Genomic DNA, 21,265 nt, shown 5'->3' on the forward strand with positions numbered 1-21,265 from the left:
GCAAGGATTTCTCTGCATCACCTCTGCACAGCCTGAAATGGCCAAGGTCAGAGAGGCAAGCCAGCCAGAAGTCACAGGAGAACGGTGAGTACCAGGGGCCCTCTCTCTCTAGCCACCAAAGAACCTTTGCCAGATCTAATGCCCTCGCTCAGGGCAGGCATTGCCATGAGGCCTCTGCCATGGCCATTGCAGGCACTATGCCTAGCATAAGGTTTGGGACTCTGCCAGGAGGGCAGATGGGGGCATTAACCCTTGGTCTCCCCCTTCCTTCCCATCTCTGGCCCCAATGGCACCCAGGACCCTAACAGGTGTGGGGGATCCTTTTGCAGTCTGGGAAACACATGGTGGTGTTGCCAGGGCTCCTGCACATTCCTTTTGAATTCTTATAATGAGATGGTGTGTAAGGAGGCAGAGGATTCCTCCTCTGTGTTGCACAGACACATGGCTGTAAACGAAGCTAGAATTGGCCCAGCAGGAGCTGAAGCTTCCAACTCTAAAATGGTCTTTTTTTGGCTGCCACAGAACATCCCACAACAAAGCACGAAGTGGCTTCATGTCCTCCCCAGAGAGAGCATGGCCTCTGCCACCCACTTCTAAACAGAGGCTGGAGGGCCATCTATCGGGTATGCTTTGATTGAGAGTTCCTGCATGGCAGAAGGGGGTTGGGCTGGATGGCCCTTGGGATCTCTTCCAACCCAAGGATTCTTGGAGAGACCACATGGATACAAATCCTCCTGTGTTCCCTCCCCAAAAATTACAACAACAAAAAGGGGTAAACCATTTGTGGATATCATGGGTGGAGAGTTCCCTTCACCCCCAATTGTTTGGCTGCCCCAAAGCGTGGCACTCTTGAGAGAGCAGCTTGAGTGCTTGGCCTCTCCTTTCCATCAGAGATTATCCTTTCTCAGGGCACAGACTTACCTCAGGTAAATGTAGAGCCATGTCCCACAGCAGTCCCTCTGCCCTTCCCAGCTACCTATGCAAGTGGGAGGGAGTTGAGGACCAAGCTAGCTTCTATAATGCAGCCAGGTTACTATAAAGCCTGCCTGAAATTAAAAGGGCTAAGCTGTAAACCCCAGCTTGAAGTTGGGGCTGTTTTAAACATAAATAAAACAAGTGCCCTGTGAGTATCAGGGCTACACTACAGGCCATATGCAGCTATCTACCCATGATTAGCAATGGTCTTCAGTCAGTGCTAACCCAGGAGCAGTTTCCTCAGTGCCTGGAAGAAGCTACTGCCCAGGCAGCCTCCTTTGATGGGGCAAAGCATGGAGGGGAGAGCCCCCACAGCAACAGGGCTGGGGGCTCAGATTTACAAGAGATACTGGTTAACCTTTCTGGTGTTCATTTTATTACTGTTGGCACATGAGGTTTGAGTTGTGCTGTTTCTGCTCACCCCCCTCTCCCTTTTCCAGGCCAGAGAAGATGCCTGGAAACTAATTCTTCAAGGGAGGGGCTAGCCATAAAAGCCACATGATGACCCTTCTTGCCTCCTCATGGGCCTCCATCACTGTCTTCCATTAGGTCCAGAGCCTTTTTTGCCTTAGGTAGAACAGCCAAAGACATAGGATGAGCACATGGTTCTACCTCCTTTGTACAAACTGTTGTCAGCCATAGCACTTCTCATTAAGAGCATAAGCTTTAACAATACAGATTCATTTAAATGCTTATAAACAGGGTGACTCAAGCAAGGAGAAGGTCTCTGGTCACTCAGCAAACCTCTAATGCTTACATGCATTGAGGATCTTTGGTAAAAACATCTCATATGAGGTGAGAGATATATTGGATTAAGGTGACCAACCAAACTCCATTTTAGTGGCAAAAGGATTATGTTCCTGTTATAAAACAGTGCACCTCAGTCAGCTAGCCTCAAAAGATGTGGCTCCCCTTGCCTTCCCTTCTTTCTTGGAGAGATGTCTGTTAAAGGGAAGAAACTAAAGAAACAAAAAACAGCACAGTTTCTTCCATGAGATGGTTCTCACTAATACAGGGGGTTAAGAAAAACTCTTTATCAAAAACAAACAGACAAACAGACTCCTCTCCATGGGGGGAGAACCCCCCCCTTCCTCCATGAGTGTTTTAAAACAATATAGTCAGTTTTTTCTGCTAAGAGGTTGCTTCAAATCCTATTCAGACATCTCGCAGAGCCCTGAGGACTCTGCCACAAAGACCACAATTGCCTCTTACCTTGTCTAGATAGTTACATTTTAAATAAGAATGCCTGCTGATGGGCTTGCCATTCTACTGCTCCCTGCCCTGGATAGGCCTATTGTAACAAGGTCTGTCTTGCATATGATGAATTGGGCTCAAGGCCATGAAGGGTCAGGCTGCCAATCTTTTTCTTTTAGTGGTCTCAGGAAGCTACAAATTCCTTTGCATATTGTTGGGCATGCTTTGATTGTGATTTCCTGCATGGCAAGGGGTTGGACTTGATGGTCCTTGTGGTCTCATCCAACTCCATGATTCTATGGTTTTATGGTCATAAGGTTAGCTGCTGTGTGGGTGAGTGTCTTATCCCTGATTGGGTTTTCATGGCATGGTCTGGTCCAAACAACACCATTGGTTTACTACCTTTGGGGCTGGAAAAACGGATTTCCTAGTGCCTATGCCTTGTTTTCTGCTAGCAAAAATGCTCAGATTTAATATACCATACAGCTCCATATAGAGACTTACACCAGCCACCTATATGCCCACAGCTTGTAAATATGTGTATATATATATATATATATATATATATTCCAAAAAACAAACAAAAATACGACACAGCAAACTATGATTTTACTATTTATATAGGAGACTCCATTTTACTATGTGATTATATTTTATGTGCCTTGAGCTTCCATGGATTTGGTATCCATGCAAAGTCCTAAATCCAACTCCAGTACATATTGAGGGCCCACTATACTATTTTAAATTTAGGTTTGTGTTCCTTTGACAGATCCCTTTTGTGGAGAAAACTCTCTCCTCAAAATTAGATACCAGAGGGCTATCCTTGCCAAGCCCCCTGGTCCCATTTCATGTCTCCTTAATCAGCAGTTCATTTAGCCGAGAGACCCCTCAGCCTTCATACAGGTTGAGGATAGCCTGCTACATGGAGTTGGGGTGATTTTTGAAGCCTCTAGACTAGTTCATCCTCAGATGAAATCAGACTTAATTCTGACCACATGCCCTGTTAACACAGAGTGCATCTATGCTTCTACATGGACTCTCCAATGTCTGCAAGATAAAGGTTAATCCAATGTCTTCTGTGCCTAACCATGGGATTAGTCTTATTTTACACAGGTTCACAGATGTTCCAGTAAAGAACTGCACATTGTTTTGAGATTTTAATTGGAAGTCAGACATTAACATTCCTCTTTCAGAATGGTAAGTCTTAATTACTACAAATGAAATCACCTTAATATCACCTTCATTGCTATAAACAGTTGACAAGGTGATCAGTGGTAGGCTGGAAGCTGCCATAGGTCCAGATTAGATCAGATTCTATTCTGATTGATCACATAATCCACTGCTTGGGCAAGTTCTCATCAACTGCTTCAGGTTTTCAGTGGCTGACCTGCTATAGTCCATCCAAGATGACATTAAGAAGGGACTTGACCTACATGGTTATAAGGCAGGTGTCTGCCATCACGTCGTTTCTGCTCCATACGAGAGCAGCTAGAATGGCAGCCATCCTCACATTAAGAGGCTGTTGAGGGGAGTTTTCCAACAGGGCCTGCCCACCAGACATCGTTTTCCATCTTGGGATGTGAACACGGTCTTAGAGGCTCTGACGGTTGGGCCGATCAAGTCCCTTTGGGAGGCCTTCCTCGAACACCTCTCCCTCAAGGTCATCTTTCTCACGGCCATTCCCTCCGCCAGATGGGTGTCAGAGCTGGGGCCCTGTCGGTACGTAAAGACTTGTTTATTTTTAGGCCTGTCTCAGTGTGCCTTCGTCCAGACCCTACCTTTGTGCCTGGGGTCAACTCAGCCTTTCAGGTGTCACAGGACATTCTCCTGCCTTCATTCTGCCCCGATCCTAAGAAGGACTTGGAAAAGACCTGGCACACATTGGATGTGTGCAGAGCCCTCAAAATCTACATCAAGAGGTCTTCAACCTTAGGTCATCTGAGATGTTCCTTTCCTTTCGCCTGGGCTCTTTGGGGTGCAAGGTACCAGTCTCGACTCTGAGTAAGTGAATCAGGTCTTGAATTCTAAAGAGCTACTGAACTCTTGACCTCACTCCACCCGAGGGGTTGATGGTGCACTCAACCAGGAGTGCATCTACCCCTGCGGCCTTGACCACTAGCGCCTCCCTGTCAGATATTTGCAGGGTGGCCACATGAAAGTCACCTTTGACCTTCATAAGACATTACAAACTGGACGTGTCTCAGTCCGCAGAGGCGTCATTTAAAAGGAGGATCCTCCAACAGATTGGGTCGGGGGCCACAGTCTCCTAGCAGCACCTCCCTCCCAGTTCAAGAGGGCTTTTGTAAATCCCAGATTACAGGAGGACAGGACCCTCTCTGCTGGGAAAAGGAACGTTGGGTACTTACCGTGACACGTTCATTTCCTGCAGAGAAGGGTCCTGGCATCCTGCCCACCCGGGTGCTGCCTGCGGCCTCCGACCCTGCCTGGCTCTTGGTGGACCTGCCTTCTTCTTGTTGTTGCTGGATTGGTATTCTGAGTTCTTGTTGTTCTTGGACTAGTTTTTTCTAAGGTGTTCTAGTTAACCCTTAGCTGAGGTTACTGAAGTTCAGTTCCTTGATTACTTTACTAGTCGCTTGGCTTGTTATTGACTGAGGCTCAGGGGGGCTAGCTCCTCCCTATATAGGGGCCGGTCTTTTGTTTATTGTCCCTGCCTACAGGAGCAAATAGGAGGAGCTAAACCCAGATTACAGGATGCCAGGACCCTTCTCTGCAGGAAATGAACGTGTCACGGTAAGTACCCAACGTTCCTATTTCTGGCTGTGGTTTGCACCAGTAACTGCTTTAGAGGTGATTTCTTCCACAAAGGAATTGCTCTCTCCACCAGGAGATGCCCACAAAGGTATGCAAGTCTGTCTAGAATGTAAAACAAATGCCCGCTCCTCAGGACTGTGCCTGCAACATTTTTAACAGACCCTTTTGGAGCTTGGTTTTACTTTTACGGGACTTTGCTGCAGTGCCAGATACAGGGCAATGGGTGCCTCTGGAAAAGGAGAAGGATCTGCATGTCGGTAATTAATTCCTTTGCAAATGAGGAATTCCACAGAGGATGCATTGGCCTGATTTCAGTCTCCCAAATTCACTTTGAAGTTGGGTGACATTTTAAGAAGCACAAGGGGGGGGGGGAAGGCTGCTCACTTTCTCTAGCCTAGAAGAAGCTCTATCTCTTGGGATGCTGAGACCAAGCACGGTGTATCTATTCCATCATTGTTTTCTAAACCAGGGGTGGGGAAAGTGTGGCCTATGGGCCACATGAGGGCCTTGCAAACCCATTTAACAGCCTCCAAAGGCCTCCATGAGGCCTCCCAAAGCCCTCAGGCCTCAGTGGGCACTTTATGTGCCCCCAAATGGCACAAACAGTTCAAAACAGATGCAAAATGTGCCAGTAAGTAGCTGCTGGGATTGATAGGGGTCTGTTCTCCTCTTGAGAAGCGGCTGCTTGACGTTTCCACTGTCTCCTGTGAGATATCTCTGCCAGGCAGAAAAAGGACACATGCCAGATGTCTCTCCTGCAAGAGAGGTGGCCACTTCTTGAGCCACAGGGGAACAGATGCTTATCTATCCTAGTGACTCCTTACCAGTAAGCAGGGTCTGAGGGACTTTTATGGTCATGCCTTTCCCGGGGCACTCACCATAGTACCCAGGGCACACTGCTGCTCCATCTGTTAGGTGTTCCCAAGACACCTTTTCTTGAGGAAAATCTTGTGAGGAAGTTTCAGGCCAGTCCAGACTGGTGGCTGGCTGAAACAGAAGGCCATGGGGCAAGTTGTAGTAGGCCAAAAGGCATCTTTTGCCCTCCCACTTGCATCTCCAGACCCATCAGGCCCTACCTGATGCTTGCTGTGCACCAGGACCAATCTCTTTACTCCCTCAGCCATGACACTCCCATGATGCCCTGTGGGTCTTAACTATCATGAAGGGATAAACTCTAGGGTAAGGAAAACCTAGAGAGGTAGGGTCTGTAGTTCAGTGGTAGGGCACTTACTTTGCAGATAGGAGGTCCTGGATTCTATCCACAACATCTCCAGCTGGCAGAGATGGGAAAGACCTCTCTGCATGTACATCAAAAGAGACAATACTTGGCTAGATTGACCAGCGACCTGATTCAGATGGCGCCAGCTCTTCTTGCATTCACAACTGGCAACCCTGAAGCTGGGCGCACAGTATACCAGCTGCCGACACTGGCCCACCAGGTGTTTGAATAGGCCGAGTTTGAATGATTCATCAGGCCACAGGCCTAATTCTTCCTGTTCAACTCACACATGCATGTCTATGTGCCATTGATCATAGCAAAGCTGACATCTAGATTGAAACATCTGCTTCTTCAATCTGCTCATCATTCATCTAGGTCATGTTTTGTGGGTAACCGTTTTCAAGAAGTGCGCTGGCACTGCCTGTTCTAGATCCTACAGCAGGGATCTGGATGGTGTTAAGCTGTTGTACGTCCTTCCCTCCCCTCTGTCTCTCTTTTTCTCTCACTCAGATCTCCCAGGCCCAGTTTCCTGTCTCTGTTTTGATAAGATAGGAAACCACTTATATAAAGTAGGAGAGGAAACTCTGTCCCACCTCTCTGCTATAGATGGGAGACAAGGAGGACAGGGCTGAGTGGGAGAGCACATGATTTACATCTCTAGTTCCTTGACAATACATGGCTGCATTGTATATGCCAAGGTGATGGCGAGACACTGAAAATCACAGAAGGCTCTTGGCATGCAAATTCACAGGGGGAGGCAGAAGGTCTGAAAGTCACCAATTCAGTTATGCAAAACTGCTTTTCAGCAGCTTCTGGACTCAGTTCCATTCAAGCCACCAGCTGTTTCTGAAGCCTAGGAGCTGCTTTCATAGTTCCTTTTGGTAATTCGGGGGGGGGGACCACACACCTTTCTTTCAGTGTTTTAAAAATGCAAATTTGTATCAGCCAAAGTTGGTACACCTCGCTAGAAGAAAATGGCCTCTTGAAGCCTGACTTTTTAATTCCCTATCCCAGGAATACTCCAGCGCCCAATTAGCCTCATAATCACAAACCACTAAGCACCCATTTCTTAGCCAGCCCTTGTGAATCAACCAAAGATTTCAAATGGATTGATTTTCTGGTGAAACCCATCCTCCTGACTTCTCTGGATGTCTCCTTCACCCTAAAACAGTTACCGTGTGCTTGTATGCATACACATACAGAAACCTCCTCCCCAAACATTGGGTTGGACTGGGCAATAGCCAGGCTGAGGGAACAGGGAATGTCACAAGACTTGGGCAGTACAGTTGCGCTGGGTCTGCTGAGTGGTCTGTTTCCCATGCTCCCACAATGAGCTCAGGCCCCTCTTAGTGTGCGTAAGTGGATTGCTTTCTGCCCAGCCTGCTGGTAATCAAAGGGCTCAGCATCTGGGGAGGGAAGAGAGAGACCAGCAGAACCAGTACGGTTTCAGGGGAGAAGCCAGTGGGGACCGAAGTGACTGGACGCCCTGGCCTGAGAACAGGGAAGGTCACTTCTTTGGGGTCTCACTTTTCTCCATTCCTCCTCTCTTCTGCGAGAGAAGAAACTGGCTCCTTACTTGCGTACTGAGTGGTGGGAGGGAAAACTTTAATCTGATGTAGATTGTATCCATCCACTCTCCCACTCTGTCCGTCTCTTCCTCTGTGTCCCTCCCTCTCTGTTTTGCTCTCTTCCCTTCCTGATTCATCTCTTCAAGAAAGTGAACTTAAAGTTAAAGAGAGAGAGAGAGAGAGAGAGAGAGAGAAAGGAGGAGAGCTTTTCCGAAGAGAGAAGTTCTGCTGGTGACAGCCAGTGGAGCTTTGGATTTGACTAGTGCCTGCCTTTTCCGCTTTGCTTCTAAGGACTCCCTTTAATGGAATCAATTGCCCGGTTTCCTTTATAAACCTGTCTCCTGGGAAGGCAGCTTCAACATATTATGGGCAACTGTGTGAAGTCTCCACTGAGAAACCTCACGAAAAAGGTAGGTCCTTCCTGCCAGGCTGGGGGTTGCGCTGTCTCCAGCCCAGCATCTGTGGGACAGGTCATGATGTTGCGCAGAGCCAGGGAGGACTTGGGGCGTTGGGTGGAAGGTGGAAAAGGGATCTTTTTTGGACCACTTATGGATCTCCTTTTCTCTAGGGTTGGGTCACAAAGGCTGAAAGCCATCGCTCATGGGTGTATACATGTGCGCGCGGGTATGTGCATGAAGGCATGGCTCCTTTTGTGTGTAGTGGTGTCCCAGTGTAGGTATGCGCAGTCCCGGGCAAGTGTTTGTGAACATGGCACACTGTCCTTCACAGGGATCCTCCTGCACCGTGCTTATGGAAAGGATCAGGAACTATGCCTTGTGGTGCAGCTGACCTTCCTTTCAGCAAAGCGTATGCTGGGGAAGCTCCGCATGGATCGGGCCCCATGTCATTTTGTGGCTGTCTCTGTCAGTCTTCTCACCGCTGGCAGAACTGTCCAGATGCATTGGCATCTTTGTCTCACGAGTGCGTGTTCTTTGGAAAGTATTTCCACACTGTTGTGAGGTTCACAACCTGTTGCCACTGTTCAACCATCCCAGAGGGTGGTGAGAGGGCGGATGGGTTGGGTCCCTCCATCCCCTTGCCCCTGCTCCTCCCAGCCTTTCTTGCAAGCTGGGGTGCAGCCACCCCTTTTGTGCCTTCAGTCCCACCTTCTCTCAAAATGTAGGTCAGTGCACATGGATGCCTTGGAGGTCTTGTGCCAGCCCTTATTTACCCTTGAAAAAAATCCTCTCTGTTCTTAAACAAGCTTGACATGAGCTGGCTCTTGCGTAGTTTAGTGCTGCACCATTTCCCATACCTTCTCTTCCGCCCTGTCCATGCCTCCAAGAAATGGGGTGAACAATTGCTCTGGCTAGGAAGATTGGTAAAGGAATGGCGCAGTGCCTTTTCGAGGGTGGCTCCCACTCTTTGGAATTTTTTCAGAAAAGTCATAGGAAAGAAACCTTTTCATTTCAACCTTTTCCAGTCTATAGACCCCCAAACATTTCCCCATAATAAATATTAACCTGGCTGCTATTACACAGCGGGGTTTATAAGTGGGCTCTTAGTTCTTAGTGGATGCTTTAGTCGCTAATGAGTGTTCACTAGATTTTAGCTGCATTATTGGTAGTCATTGTTTTCCCAGTTCTGATTGCATCTTCTTGCAATCTGATGACGTAAGTCCCTGCAATTACCTTTTGGCAGCAAATGCGAGAGAGAGATATGTTATAAACAAAAACAGCAAAACCCACACAGCATTTTGGGATTGTTCACTACACTTTAACAAAAGAGTTCCTAGGTATATATATATATATATATATATATATATATATATATATATATATATATATTTCTGAGGCAGAATGCATTGGGAACAAAGTTCAGCACATGCACCGGGTCAAAGCCAGGTCCGTGAATGTATTCAGGTCCATCCAGCCTGCTGCTGAATCATTGACCTGAGCATGAACGACAAGCATCTGTTCATTATGGGATGATAACTGGAGATTGAAAACCCACACAAGCGGTTATGAACCCATGACTAAGAGAGCAATGCTGTGAACACACCCTCTTTGTAGACCTTTATACAGATGTGAATCAGGACACACTTGGCCATAGGGAAGAATGCACACGCACATGTGTTCAAGGGTCAGGAGGGTCCACGCATACTTACTGAAGCAGAAGTACATTGCAGTTCAGTGGCATGCGTTTGGAGAGATGTACAGATTTGGACTCACATACACTGCTGAATGGAGGCATTCCCCTGTATGAACACTCTCTTCCTGATGAACACACATCTCTCCCATATGTGTTTGAGCCTTCCCATGTTCTGTGTGCACCGCCAGTCAATGTCCACGTTTCAGGTTGTCTGTGCAGATGTTTCATGTGTGTGTTGGCATTCAGCCATGTACTGGGCTGAAGTGCTCAGAAGAGGGTTTTTTTTTTTTTTTTGGAACAGTGGCAGAACTCTGTGTGTGTATGTCTGTCTCTCTGTGTCTGTCTATATGATGCTGAGCTGGTCCTGTGAGCATCTTCATGGAAGAAACCTGGACAAAATATGCCTTTGGGATGAGGGGTGAGATGAGCTAGCATTAGTAGTCTACCAGGAAGGACTCCGGTTTGCCCCTCATAAAGGGAAAGATGCTAATCCCTGCTGACAGAGTGTTCTCTGCCTTGCATCCTGAATGGAGTCCGTTGCCAGAGGTTCCATTGCTCTCTGCTGTGGTGCGAGACCAGAAGCCATGACAGTTCTTGCCTTTTTGCTGCTTTGAAGAGATACAAAGCACTTGGAGGGATGTAAATCTTCATTAATTTCAATTTCGCAGGCAAGAACCAATTGATTTAATTTACTTCCGGCTCTGAGAGAGCCTTTCAAAACCGCACAGCGTTCAAAAGACTATTTGTAGTTCAAGATTTACTCTGCACAGTGGCATTTTCTGCACAGATCACCATCTTTTCTGCGCAGTAAACTTTCTGTACTGAAAAATTACATTTTCTGCACAGAAAATAAGATTCCTGTATAAATCATATCATTTCTAGCACAAGAATTTTTGCTGCACAGAATAAAGTCCTAGACTGTGAAGATTTTCATGATGCCAAATTCTCTCTCCATTTTTACCTGTTGTCCAACTATGTTAATCTGTTATGTATTTGTTAAACATAACAAGGGCCACAGAGTAGAAGACTGGGGCCATATGTTGCCCATGGCCCACACTTTCCCCATTTCTATACCTTACAGTAGGCTAATGGGGCTGTTGAACCCCTTCTACAATTCTTGGCCAGTCCTGAACAGCCTTGCAGAGAAGGAGGCAAGCAGTTGGCCAATTCAACAGGCATCCACAGGACTCTTAGGAGGTCTCTGCAGATGCCATCCTTGCAATGTGTTGAGCTGCTGGATGAGTTGGGGAGAGGATTTGGGTCGTTGTGATGTCAGCAAAGAATCCCAACCTCTGCAACGCCCCAAAAAGAGAGTTGTAGTGGTGTTAAGTCTGACTTACGCCAACGGTGTCTGGCCTCTCTTGCAATGTTGGCAATACTTTGTCACATAAGTTTGAAAGTTGTCGACATGATAGTTCTCCTTTGAGATTAAAAGATCATTCCCAGGTTTGAAAGAGAAAGTGTGTTGTATATACTCAGCTGTGCACCCCACTGCAGTCTAAGATTAAACAGACTTTGTATGCTTCAACAAGCCTGTTTGTGGTGGCCCTTTGTGATAGAGGGACATATGAAAACTGTGTGTCATTGACCTTCTCTGGAGTCGTTCCCCTTCCTTCTTCAAACTGATGTGGTCCCAGTTCATGTCATGCTGATCTGGTGAATGGAAGTCCTTCCTGTCCACATTGTTCTGGCAGATGTGGTCTCCGTGTGGGCTCTCCGATTCCTCACTGTGTTCTGCTCTCCTCTCTGGTGTGTCTTTGTTGTCACTGATGGTGATTCTGGCCTTGATGCTATTCTTACACCCATTACACCAATAGCATCCGACCTAAGCAGATGGAGTCGGGGGCTGCATTTTTGCAACTCAAACGCCAAAAGCTACCATCAAGCAGATATGTTATCGTTCAACAAACACACTCTTGCCAACGATCACAGCCGCGCATCCAAAATCTGTGAGCATCTGTGTCCCTGTTCTCAGCTCTGCCGGAAAGCGCTCGCAAAGTCACTACTGTGCTGCAGTTTTTCCAAAGGAGACAGCCTGGGGAATGCTGAGGGCAAACGTTTTCTGTCTCTCGTGAAAACAATGATGGGATTGTTAATGTTTATTCCATAAAATCTAAAGGTCCTTGTGAACACTGCTGGCTTTTTATAGCCGCATGGGAATGTCAGGATGAAACCAGCGCTGCCAGAGCCCAGGCAGTCCATGGCTATATATGGCCAGCTGTGGGCTCTCCAGTCAGGCCTGGAACTCCCAGTCCAGGACTGTACTCTGGATCCCCCTTCCCTGCCCCCAGTATGCTTGGAGGTGCTTGATGCAAAAGCCACATCCCATGGAATGCAGAGTGGAATAGGTGCTGGGATTTGGGAGCAATTGGAGAGAGTTTTCTTTTTACAGATGGCTGATCAGCACAAGGCCCATGATGCTTAGCTTATGCTTGCTGATTGGGTAATATTGGATGCTTTACTTGGACCAAAAAGAGAGAGAGATTTCCAAGACAAGGAGGGCCTGTTCTTTTACACTTGTAAAACACACATTTCCAGCCGTTCTTGTCCTGTTTTCTGCCCTTACAACAGGGGTGCGCAAAGAGCACTCTTCCAGATGTCACTGGAGAGCAACACCCAGCATTCCTCATCACTGGCTATGCTGGTTTCAGGGCTGTAGCTTTGTAGCTGGTGGGGCAAGGGAAAGAATTACAAGCGGCCCTCCCTATGTGTGGCACAGCTGCTGTCACCATCTTGTCTGCCAGGAGAGACTGCCGCCATCATCATCATCATCATCATCATCATCATCATCATCATCATCATCTTATATTCCTCCCTTTTCTCAAAATGGAGACTCGAGGTAGTTTACAACCATTAAGCAAAGCCCCTCTAGAGATGTACATAAAGCCAGGGGAAAAGCTGTTGTTAAAATGCAATTAACTTATCAGTAGAATTAATGCCATTTCAAACAGATCCATTAAAAAGACAAAAATCAATAAAAGCGCATGGCGTTAAAAGCCCTCACAATCAGTTCTGAAAGGCCTGTTGGAAGAGAGAAGTTTTCCCTTGGACAGTAAGGAGGGAGCCAGCTTAGCCTCCTATGGGAGGGAGTTCCCAAAGCCTGGGAGCAGCCACCAAGAGCACCACCTCCATCCCCTCCTAGGACTGATGGGCGTTGCTGTACAATACCATCTGAAAGACTGCACTTTGTCCACCCCTGCTTTGCAGCCTTAATGGTGAGGAACATGCAGGGCAGGGGAGAGCAGACAAAACCCTGAGGTTGAATCTGGTGCCCATCACCAATACTGTGCCTACTCAGTACTATCCCATTATACCCAGCCCCTGGGACTTTCGGGCTTAATCCAGTGATCAAAACTGCATCTTCTGACTGCTAGAAAGTGGGGCTGGGATCATGCAACAGGCCTCACCAGTGCCTCTTTTGACATTCAATGTATAAAGAGGGGAGGGGGGGAAGCCATTTAAAGAGAGTGTTGGTGGGGGGGGGGGTGCACTGAGTGGGATGGCAGCCTGCCACACTGTCTTTTATGAGATATTACCAAGAAGACATGAGCTGGTGGCATCCCTATAACCCTGTCTTTGACCTCAGAAATAATGCATGCTTGATTTCACAGTTCTCTTCTTAGTCATAGGAACTAGGAACTTGGAGAATGTTTCCTTTTTTTAGGAAAAAAGGAGCAATGTAAAATAATTAGCAATGGCTTGGTGCTGACACCGGGTGCACCTGGGCAGTTGCCAGGGTCCTTCTTGAGAATGCCTGCCTTGCCAACTCCAACCTTGCCCCCAGTAACAATAAAGAATTAAACTGTGGCTTGATGCTCTAAGCACCTCCAGGCAGCTGGGTATAGCTGTCATTTTGAGTTCCCCAAGGTGACCCTGTGAGAAATTCAAATGGTGGCTAGCAGTGGCAGCAAGTGGCTTCCATGTCAGTAGTGTGCGCATGTTTGTGTGCTCGATCTGCTTTGGGTTTTAGTCTAAACTTTAAAGGAGGCATCCAAAGTCCCAAACCCTGTCCTCAAAATGCATGCACCACTTTGGATGGCTCCTTTAACATTTGGACTAGAGTCCAGAGCAGATTCACAACCACCCCCTTCTGGCATGGAAATCACCCACTGTCCCTGGCAGCTAGAATCTTCTGCCCAGCGTCGCCCAGAGTGTTTCTGGTTGCTTGCTTGCCCAATTCCTGTTCACTAAGAACTCTATACAATGCTTCTCTCATCAGCCTCTTGAACACACCGAGCATTATGTTTATACCTCACAGCCAAGGCCTGCATTTCCTCCTTCATGATTTGAGAGGCTGGCAGCAAAAATGATCAGAGAAACCTTCTCTTTTGTCCTGCCCTGTAGTCTGTAGCTGGAGGGATGTGTGTAGTGCAGAGAGGGGTTTTGATGTCCTTTCAAAGGGGATATCCTCCGGGAGGGGTAGGCTTTCATCCCCAGTTGAAGGCGAACTGTACTACTGGCTGCTCTGAGTGGTAGCAAACTCAAGGGCTGGGGTTATGTTGCAGAAGATGGAAGGGATTCAAGGCTTGTTGAGGGCGAAGACAGACGTAACGTGTCAAGTGTGGCAGAAGCAGTTTGAACATATGTCTGGGGTCTTGAAAATACACACGCACACGATGGTGGAAACTGGCTTCTTTGTCAGAGAGGCAGCGAATTGACTATCAGATTTATTGCAGACCTTAAAAGAGTCACCGGCCACTACTTGCACAGGCTGGAGCAAGTTGCAAAGGGAAAGGTTCTACAGCTTCCTCGCCTTTCCAGCACTACTGGTCAGTGCTCCTAATGTTATTAACAGATTTCCCTGCAGTCCATGAGCACTTTGTCTGACCATTTTACGTGAGGCGGAGATAGATAAAAAGGATGGCCATCTATATGAACATGTACCACTTTACAATAGCTTGCCTGGTAAGGGGCCCAGCTGAGTAATGACCCCGAGAGGGATATAAAACATGTACGTATGAGAGGCAAGTCTTGAGCCAAGCTATAGGCAAAGGGTAAGGTGGTTACGTCTGTCTTCCCCTTTAGTCTCTGTAGCATTTGCTGAACGTTGAAAGCATCAGAGCAAGGTATGGGTGGAATTGGAAGATAACTTCCTCTGTTGTATCGTTTGCTTGCTGGTGATTTGGCTGAGAAGATCCACCATGAGGAGAAGACAAGCTATAAGGCTGTCCAGATGAGCGAGGAGGGGCCACCAGCTGGCGAGTACCAGGGCCCACTCATGGTACTGGCCCAGAACTGCGCTGTGATGCACAACCTACTGGGGCCGGCTTGTATCTTCCTTCGGAAGGGCTTCGCAGAAAACAGGCAGCCAGTACGTAAGTTGCACCCTGACGGGCGAGACACAATACAAAGACCCGAGGGTGTGGAAAACTGTGCCTTATGGGTAATAATAATAATATTAACAACAACAGTAATGACAGCAACAATAACCGAATGCATATCAGCACTTGTCTCCTCTCCCAGCCCAGCCCAGATCAGGACTGTACCAGGTATTCAGCCATTCACACCCAAAAATTCAAATAGAATTCAAAAATTCAAAGCCTTCCCCTGAAGGTCTTCAAAATCAAGCAGGCTCATACAGGGAGGTGCGGTTTTTCCTTCTTCCCCCACCATGTATGCCAGTGTAATGCCCCAACAGAATCTAGTGATGATGGTGTTGTGCGACAACAGGATTATGGCTTCTCTTTCTGGCTCTGCTGGGGAGACAGTTCTGCCATGTGGAGCTCCAGCTCTGTCAATGCAGATAGCCTGTAGGCTGACACTTTAATGCTCATAAAAACCTCAGGGAATCTTGTCAAGAACCCAAGCAACCTGCTGTGATGGATCCGCCTTTTGTCAGTGAGCCCAAATGGACAAGCAGCTCTTCTCCCCTCCCTGGTGAAAAATGAATGACAGCATCTGAAATGGGAGAAGGCACTTTCAAACCAGTGCCCCTGTAAGGGTGGGACTGCCATGCGAGGGCTGCCTGGCTGTTCCATCCAGCCCAGAGATCCCTCTGGGAAGGTTGGCTCGGTTCGACTCTGGCCCAGCCCTCCAGCACAGATGTGACCCAGTGGGACTGCTCTAGTTGGAAGCGCAGTCCCTGGGTAGCCACAGCCATTTCATAAAATATGGCAGCCAGTGGAGAATTAGTTTCAGAAGCATGATCCCTGGTGAATGGCAGGCTGCCCTTTTGGAGATCCTGCAGTGGGCCAAGAGCGGCGTTACAAGGTGTGAGGTGCTAGAGGAGAGAGGCCTGGGACTGGTGTGCTCACATCCCTCCCTTGTTTGGGACTGTCTGGGAGCAGGAACCATTGTGTAGGATGGCAATTCCCCCTAAGTGGGAAGCAGCGCATTTCCATCCGGCTTTCCTTTCTCTTACTCCTCTGGATATTTCTTCTGCTCCTTCCTCCTCCCCACCCTCACCCCTCTTGAAAACAAAATACAGCTTTGAGCAACTGCAAAACATCTGAACCCTAGGGATTGGGAAGGTGGCTCTTTTGGCCTGAGGATGCTCCAGCTACTCTCCTGGGTTGTGTTTCCACCCTTGCCCTGAAAAGGAGCTGGGAGAAACCAGCAGCTTCCACCCTCCCCTGTCTTCCAAGTGGCCTCCACTCTGGAGCCAAGCTGAGCTTTCAGTGGGCACGGAGAGTGGCCCATCCTGAGGTGACAGACAAAGAAGTAAACACTGGGGCACAAACAAGGAAATCAGTTGACGAAACAAGAGAAATGTTGGAAGATGTTCAAAACATGGTCCATGTGTTCGTAGAAAATCCGTCTTCTTACTAATAAACAGGCTGAATGTGGCATCCCATTAACAACATGCGGAGGTGTTATTCCTGCACATATTGCTAACAGGATGCCAGCCTTAGCAGGGCATGCATGTGGAGTGATTTATTTATTTTTTACAACATGCAACCGTCTTATCCATGTGATAAAGTTGGAAATGTGGAACTATTTCACATTTAGTAGTGCATTAAAATAAAAAGAACAGCATGTGCCCTCAATGCCTCCAGATTCCCTGGAGCATCCTTTTTCTACTTCACCCAGAAAAGGTGGTTGGCCTCTGCTGGAAGCCTCCAGGAGAGCTAATTCACCCTGGATAGGTAGCAAAGGCTCATGGCACCATTTAATATTTTTAAAATAGTCATTTTTCAAAACCAGAAGTGGATGTTTGGACACTTCTTGTTGGGGGAGGTGGCATTTTTGATCCTTCAATCAACCTTGTAGAGGATCTCACAGATAGAAGAATGTTCTTCAGGGTCACCATAGATTCTGACCTCAACAAGAGGTACTAAGGGACCAACCTCCCATGTTCAAATACTCACAGCATGCTCCTCCCCTAACACTGCTTCTCTTTGAAGGTGCTGGCTTTAACAATGGATCTTCTTTCCTTGTAGGATAGAGAGCTGCGCCCAGAAGAAATAGAAGGTAAGGTTTTCCCTCCTGTTGTGTATAGGCCATTATTTTAAAGTGGGGAAGGGGTTGGACCCATGGTGTGACCAAGTAACATCAGAGAGTGATAAAGAGGGACAAAGTTATCAATGAGATAGAACACACAACCTAGGAGAAGCTGCTTTTGCCTAAGCCTTCTGGGAAGGCCAAGACTTTGCTCCCCTTCCTCTCCTTTCCCCCTGCTTTTGCATTTTGAACTCAGTTTGCAGCAATAGAAGTATGTCAAGGATGAGGGGGGAAAGTGAGAGGAGGAAAGAGAAACTGGGACATTTTAAAGCAGTTCAAAAAGTGGGAAGGCAGACTGTCCTTATTATCACTGATTCTTTTGTCAAAGAGCAGTTTCAGCACATCAAAGTTCCAGAAATTTGAACTATTCTATGCATGCCATCCACATTATCTTGTTCCCTGCATCAACCCTATATCTCTGTATCAGCACTGTCAGTCCCATGTGGTCAGTGGGAGTCCCATGAAGTCTTTGTCCCACTGGACTTCCACTGAGTGTCTGAAACCGGGGGGAAATCCTCAAAAACTCTCTGAAAACTAAGGGCCTTTTCACACTACAATGATAGTGCTTTGATACCATCTGTCAGGACTGCTTTGATGGTGTCTTCCTGCATGGCAGAATGGGGTTAGATTAGATGACCCTTGAGGTCTCTTCCAACTCTAGGATTCTATGAACTTGGCTGAAAGTCTGACCTTTTCTTGGATTGGCCTTGCAGAACTGAGAGAAGCCTTCAAGGAGTTCGACAAGGACAGGGATGGCTACATCAATTGCCGGGACTTGGGCAACTGCATGCGTACCATGGGTTACATGCCAACCGAAATGGAGTTGATTGAATTGTCCCAGCAAATCAACATGAACTGTGAGTGCCACCTGCTGCCCACACTGACCTTGTCTTCTTGCCCTTGGTTTTGGCCAGGCATTACTGCATCTCACAAAATGGCAAGGGTTTAAACTGATTAAGACAGGAGGTGGCAGGGAGTGTGGTCCTTCAGAAGCCAGTCTAGGACTCCCATCAGCCCCTGCCAGTAGCAAACATCACCAGCTTTGAGGGATCACAGGAAAGTATTACTATGGAAAGTCCATTTTCCCTTCAACTATTTTCTTTGCACAGAAATATTAAATGCTACAGCTGGGGATTTATTATGTACAACTACAGCATTTTCTGCATTCGATGCTCACCTGTTCAGGATTCTTCTCTTCAGTTTCCTGACGCTCAAAAAGCATGTTTTTCAAACATTTTCAAATATTCTTCCCATCCCCGACTGTAAGATGAACTTAATGTCGTTTTAATATAATGTCCACTTCTATTTTTCCTTTTTGCACTTTGGAGTTTAAACATATCCCCCTGCAAAGCAGCTGGGAAGGGAAGGCACTGCATGCCAGCTGGTGCAATGGCAAACATGTCTTGAGCTAGAAGCTGTTTCCAAGCCCTCATGGGGACTTCTTGATCTCTGCATGGATCCCACTCAGTCCTGGCTGCTTCCAGGGATCAGGTGCTCAGCCTGCCATGTGGTGCTCAGCTGCTGGCCTTACATGCATTTCTCCCCGTCTAACTAGTGGGCGGCCATGTCGATTTTGATGACTTTGTGGAGTTGATGGGACCAAAGCTTCTGGCAGAGACGGCCGACATGATTGGGGTCAAGGAGCTACGCGATGCCTTCAGGGAGGTGAGGACCAGACTGTGCAACCTCATTCTGTGGGTTCATTTGTCTCAGGGATCGCCAGCCTCTCCCAACTTGGTGCCCTCGAGACATGTTAGATTAAAATCCCATCATTCCTACCCAACATGCCCAATGGCTGTCCGGGCTGGAGATGGAGCAGGTTGCAGTACCAGACCATTAAAGGGCACTGCGTTAGGAAAGACTGCTGGCACCTCGGTCTATGAAGAGCTTGTAGGCATGGATTCTGAACAAAATGGCCATATTCCCAGGGAGCATATGGCCAGAATTCTTTATGGCTTAGCATACAGCATTTAGTATAACCAATACACAATTGTACTAATATCAGTTAAATGGCTATTTTAAAAAACAACCAAACTAAACCCAAATCAGGTGGGTTTCTGCTGAAATAAGCAGAAAGGTCAGAGGTATGACTAAGGGGAAGGAGGGGGACATAGGGCAGTACCCATCCAAATAGAAATTCTGCCTCTCCCTATGAAGTTTTCCTTCATTCCCTAAATTTCTGGCACTGCAAGAACAAGGTGTTGGAAATCGTGAACAACTCAAACTCTTCTGTTTGCTGTGTCAGCACTCCCTTGGGAACTTTGCCTGCCTCTTTATTTTGAATGCCTAAACTCTATTATTAAATGTTTAGCTGATGTTTTAAAGGTACTGAAATGCCAGAAAGGTGAAGGACTGTGTCTTCCAATATGTGCCTCACCAGGCTCTAAGGTCTTTGGGAGAGCCTTTTCTTTGTCCCACTACCACGCCAGGCAAGTTTGGTGGGAGCAAAGATGGCTGCTCCTAGGTGCTGGAACTCCCACCCTAAAGATGCTAGATTGGTATCAAAAATGGTGTTGCTAACCTTCTGCCACCATTCTGCTCTGGGGGCTTCCTGTAGGCTATGGGTTGTCCAGTGGAGAAAGGGAATGACAGATTAGATAGAACCCTGGCCTGGCTCAACGTGGCTCTTCTTATGTTATTAAAGTTTCCAGATGTCCACAATTTGCTTTACAGTTGCTTTCTTGCAGTTTGATACCAATGGCGATGGAGAAATCAGCACCAATGAACTACGAGAAGCAATGAAGAAGCTGCTTGGGCAGCAAGTGGGACACCGAGACATAGAAGACATAATACGGGATGTAGACCTGAATGGAGATGGGCGCGTGGATTTTGAAGGTGAGGGGGAGGGGAGATTCCTTCCGAGGGTTTGCCACCATTGCCTTCCTGGTCTCTCTTAGTCCTAGTCTGACATTCAAAGCATTGTGCCATGCTGACAACCCTATCCTAGGGTTTTCTTGGTCAGATTACTTCAGAGGACCTATCAGGTTTGATAGCTTTTTCTTTCTTGTCTCTAGAGTTTGTCAGGATGATGTCCCGCTGAAGGGACGGCTTGGGCTGAAATGGACTCAGCCCCTGAGGATAGTAGAAGAGGGCCTGAAATGGAGTGTCTCGCCCCTATGTTCCTATGCAAAGGTTTGACGCCCTGGCTGCGTTCGAGACAGGGTCCCGATGCCGACCTGCCTCTCTGACCCAAGTGGCCCTGCTGCTCCTTCACCTCTCCACACTGTGAAAGACTCCTGTCTCCTGAAACTGGAAGGGCTCCTGGGAGAAGCCAAGCATGGAAAAGCTGCGCTCCAGAGCCAGCTGCAGAGTGCTTGCAACTGAAGCCGCTGCCGTTGCCTCCTCCCCTACCTTCCCGGCTTTTATTCTTCCAGCAAAGTGAAGGGGGATGTTCTCTTGAACTGGCGGCTTGCTGTAAAGCCACCTGGATTGGTGCCTGCCATGGACTGTCCTCTGGCCCTATATTCCTTGGTGAACTGTTGGCCGCTGTCCCCTGCCTTGTGTTTCCAGATCTGTAAATAATTATTTATGCCTCTCCCTCCCTTGGAATGTTTTTTTGCCTCCCTGTGGTTATGTTCATGAGAGCAAATATAACTTTGAAAAGAAAAGAAAAGAAAAAACAGAGAACAACTGAGCAATGGAATCTGTAGGGTCCTGTAAAAGGGGAGGGGAAGGGTAGATGGAGGCAAGAGGGATGCTGGGATTCAGACCCTTTCAGCCACAGTGTTCTAAGACCATCTTACTGTCAGTGGGCATCAGTGCGGGAGGGAGGGGGGCTTCTCAAGAGGCTCAGGCAAAAGCAAACTGCTGCAGCCTCTTCTACCTTGTTTTTTCTTCCTCATTAATAACTTTCACCATTTTGACCATAGCTTGATGTTGCATGAACATGGTGCCCAGGTTTTCATCTATAAAATGCTGGAGGGTATGCATGCACCTCGCCATTTCCGCACGAAGCGTTGCACTCTGCCAGTTGTGGCTGGTGCCCACCCAGACCTGGAGAGCAGTC

General features: G+C 47.6%; 1 protein-coding gene across 3 annotated transcripts in view; it reads left to right on the forward strand.

Moving 5' to 3' along the window:
- The window catches only part of CABP1 (calcium binding protein 1), a 66,013-nt gene extending 45,175 nt beyond the window's left edge, over window positions 1-20,838 (forward strand). For 2 of the 3 annotated variants that reach the window (XM_042441557.1, XM_042441558.1), the window contains 6 exons: window positions 14,954-15,130; window positions 17,199-17,229; window positions 17,973-18,116; window positions 18,815-18,924; window positions 19,947-20,094; window positions 20,274-20,838. In XM_042441557.1, the coding sequence (XP_042297491.1) occupies window positions 14,993-15,130; window positions 17,199-17,229; window positions 17,973-18,116; window positions 18,815-18,924; window positions 19,947-20,094; window positions 20,274-20,299 (597 nt within the window). In that variant the 5' untranslated portion in view covers window positions 14,954-14,992 and the 3' untranslated portion in view covers window positions 20,300-20,838. Of the gene's footprint in view, window positions 1-8,019; window positions 8,139-14,953; window positions 15,131-17,198; window positions 17,230-17,972; window positions 18,117-18,814; window positions 18,925-19,946; window positions 20,095-20,273 lie in introns of all 3 variants that reach the window. The other variant, XM_042441556.1, reaches the window with a different exon arrangement.
- The last annotated feature ends 427 nt before the right edge of the window (window positions 20,839-21,265 follow it).

Source organism: Sceloporus undulatus, chromosome 10 (assembly GCF_019175285.1).
Source record: "Sceloporus undulatus isolate JIND9_A2432 ecotype Alabama chromosome 10, SceUnd_v1.1, whole genome shotgun sequence".
NCBI lineage: Eukaryota > Metazoa > Chordata > Lepidosauria > Squamata > Phrynosomatidae > Sceloporus > Sceloporus undulatus.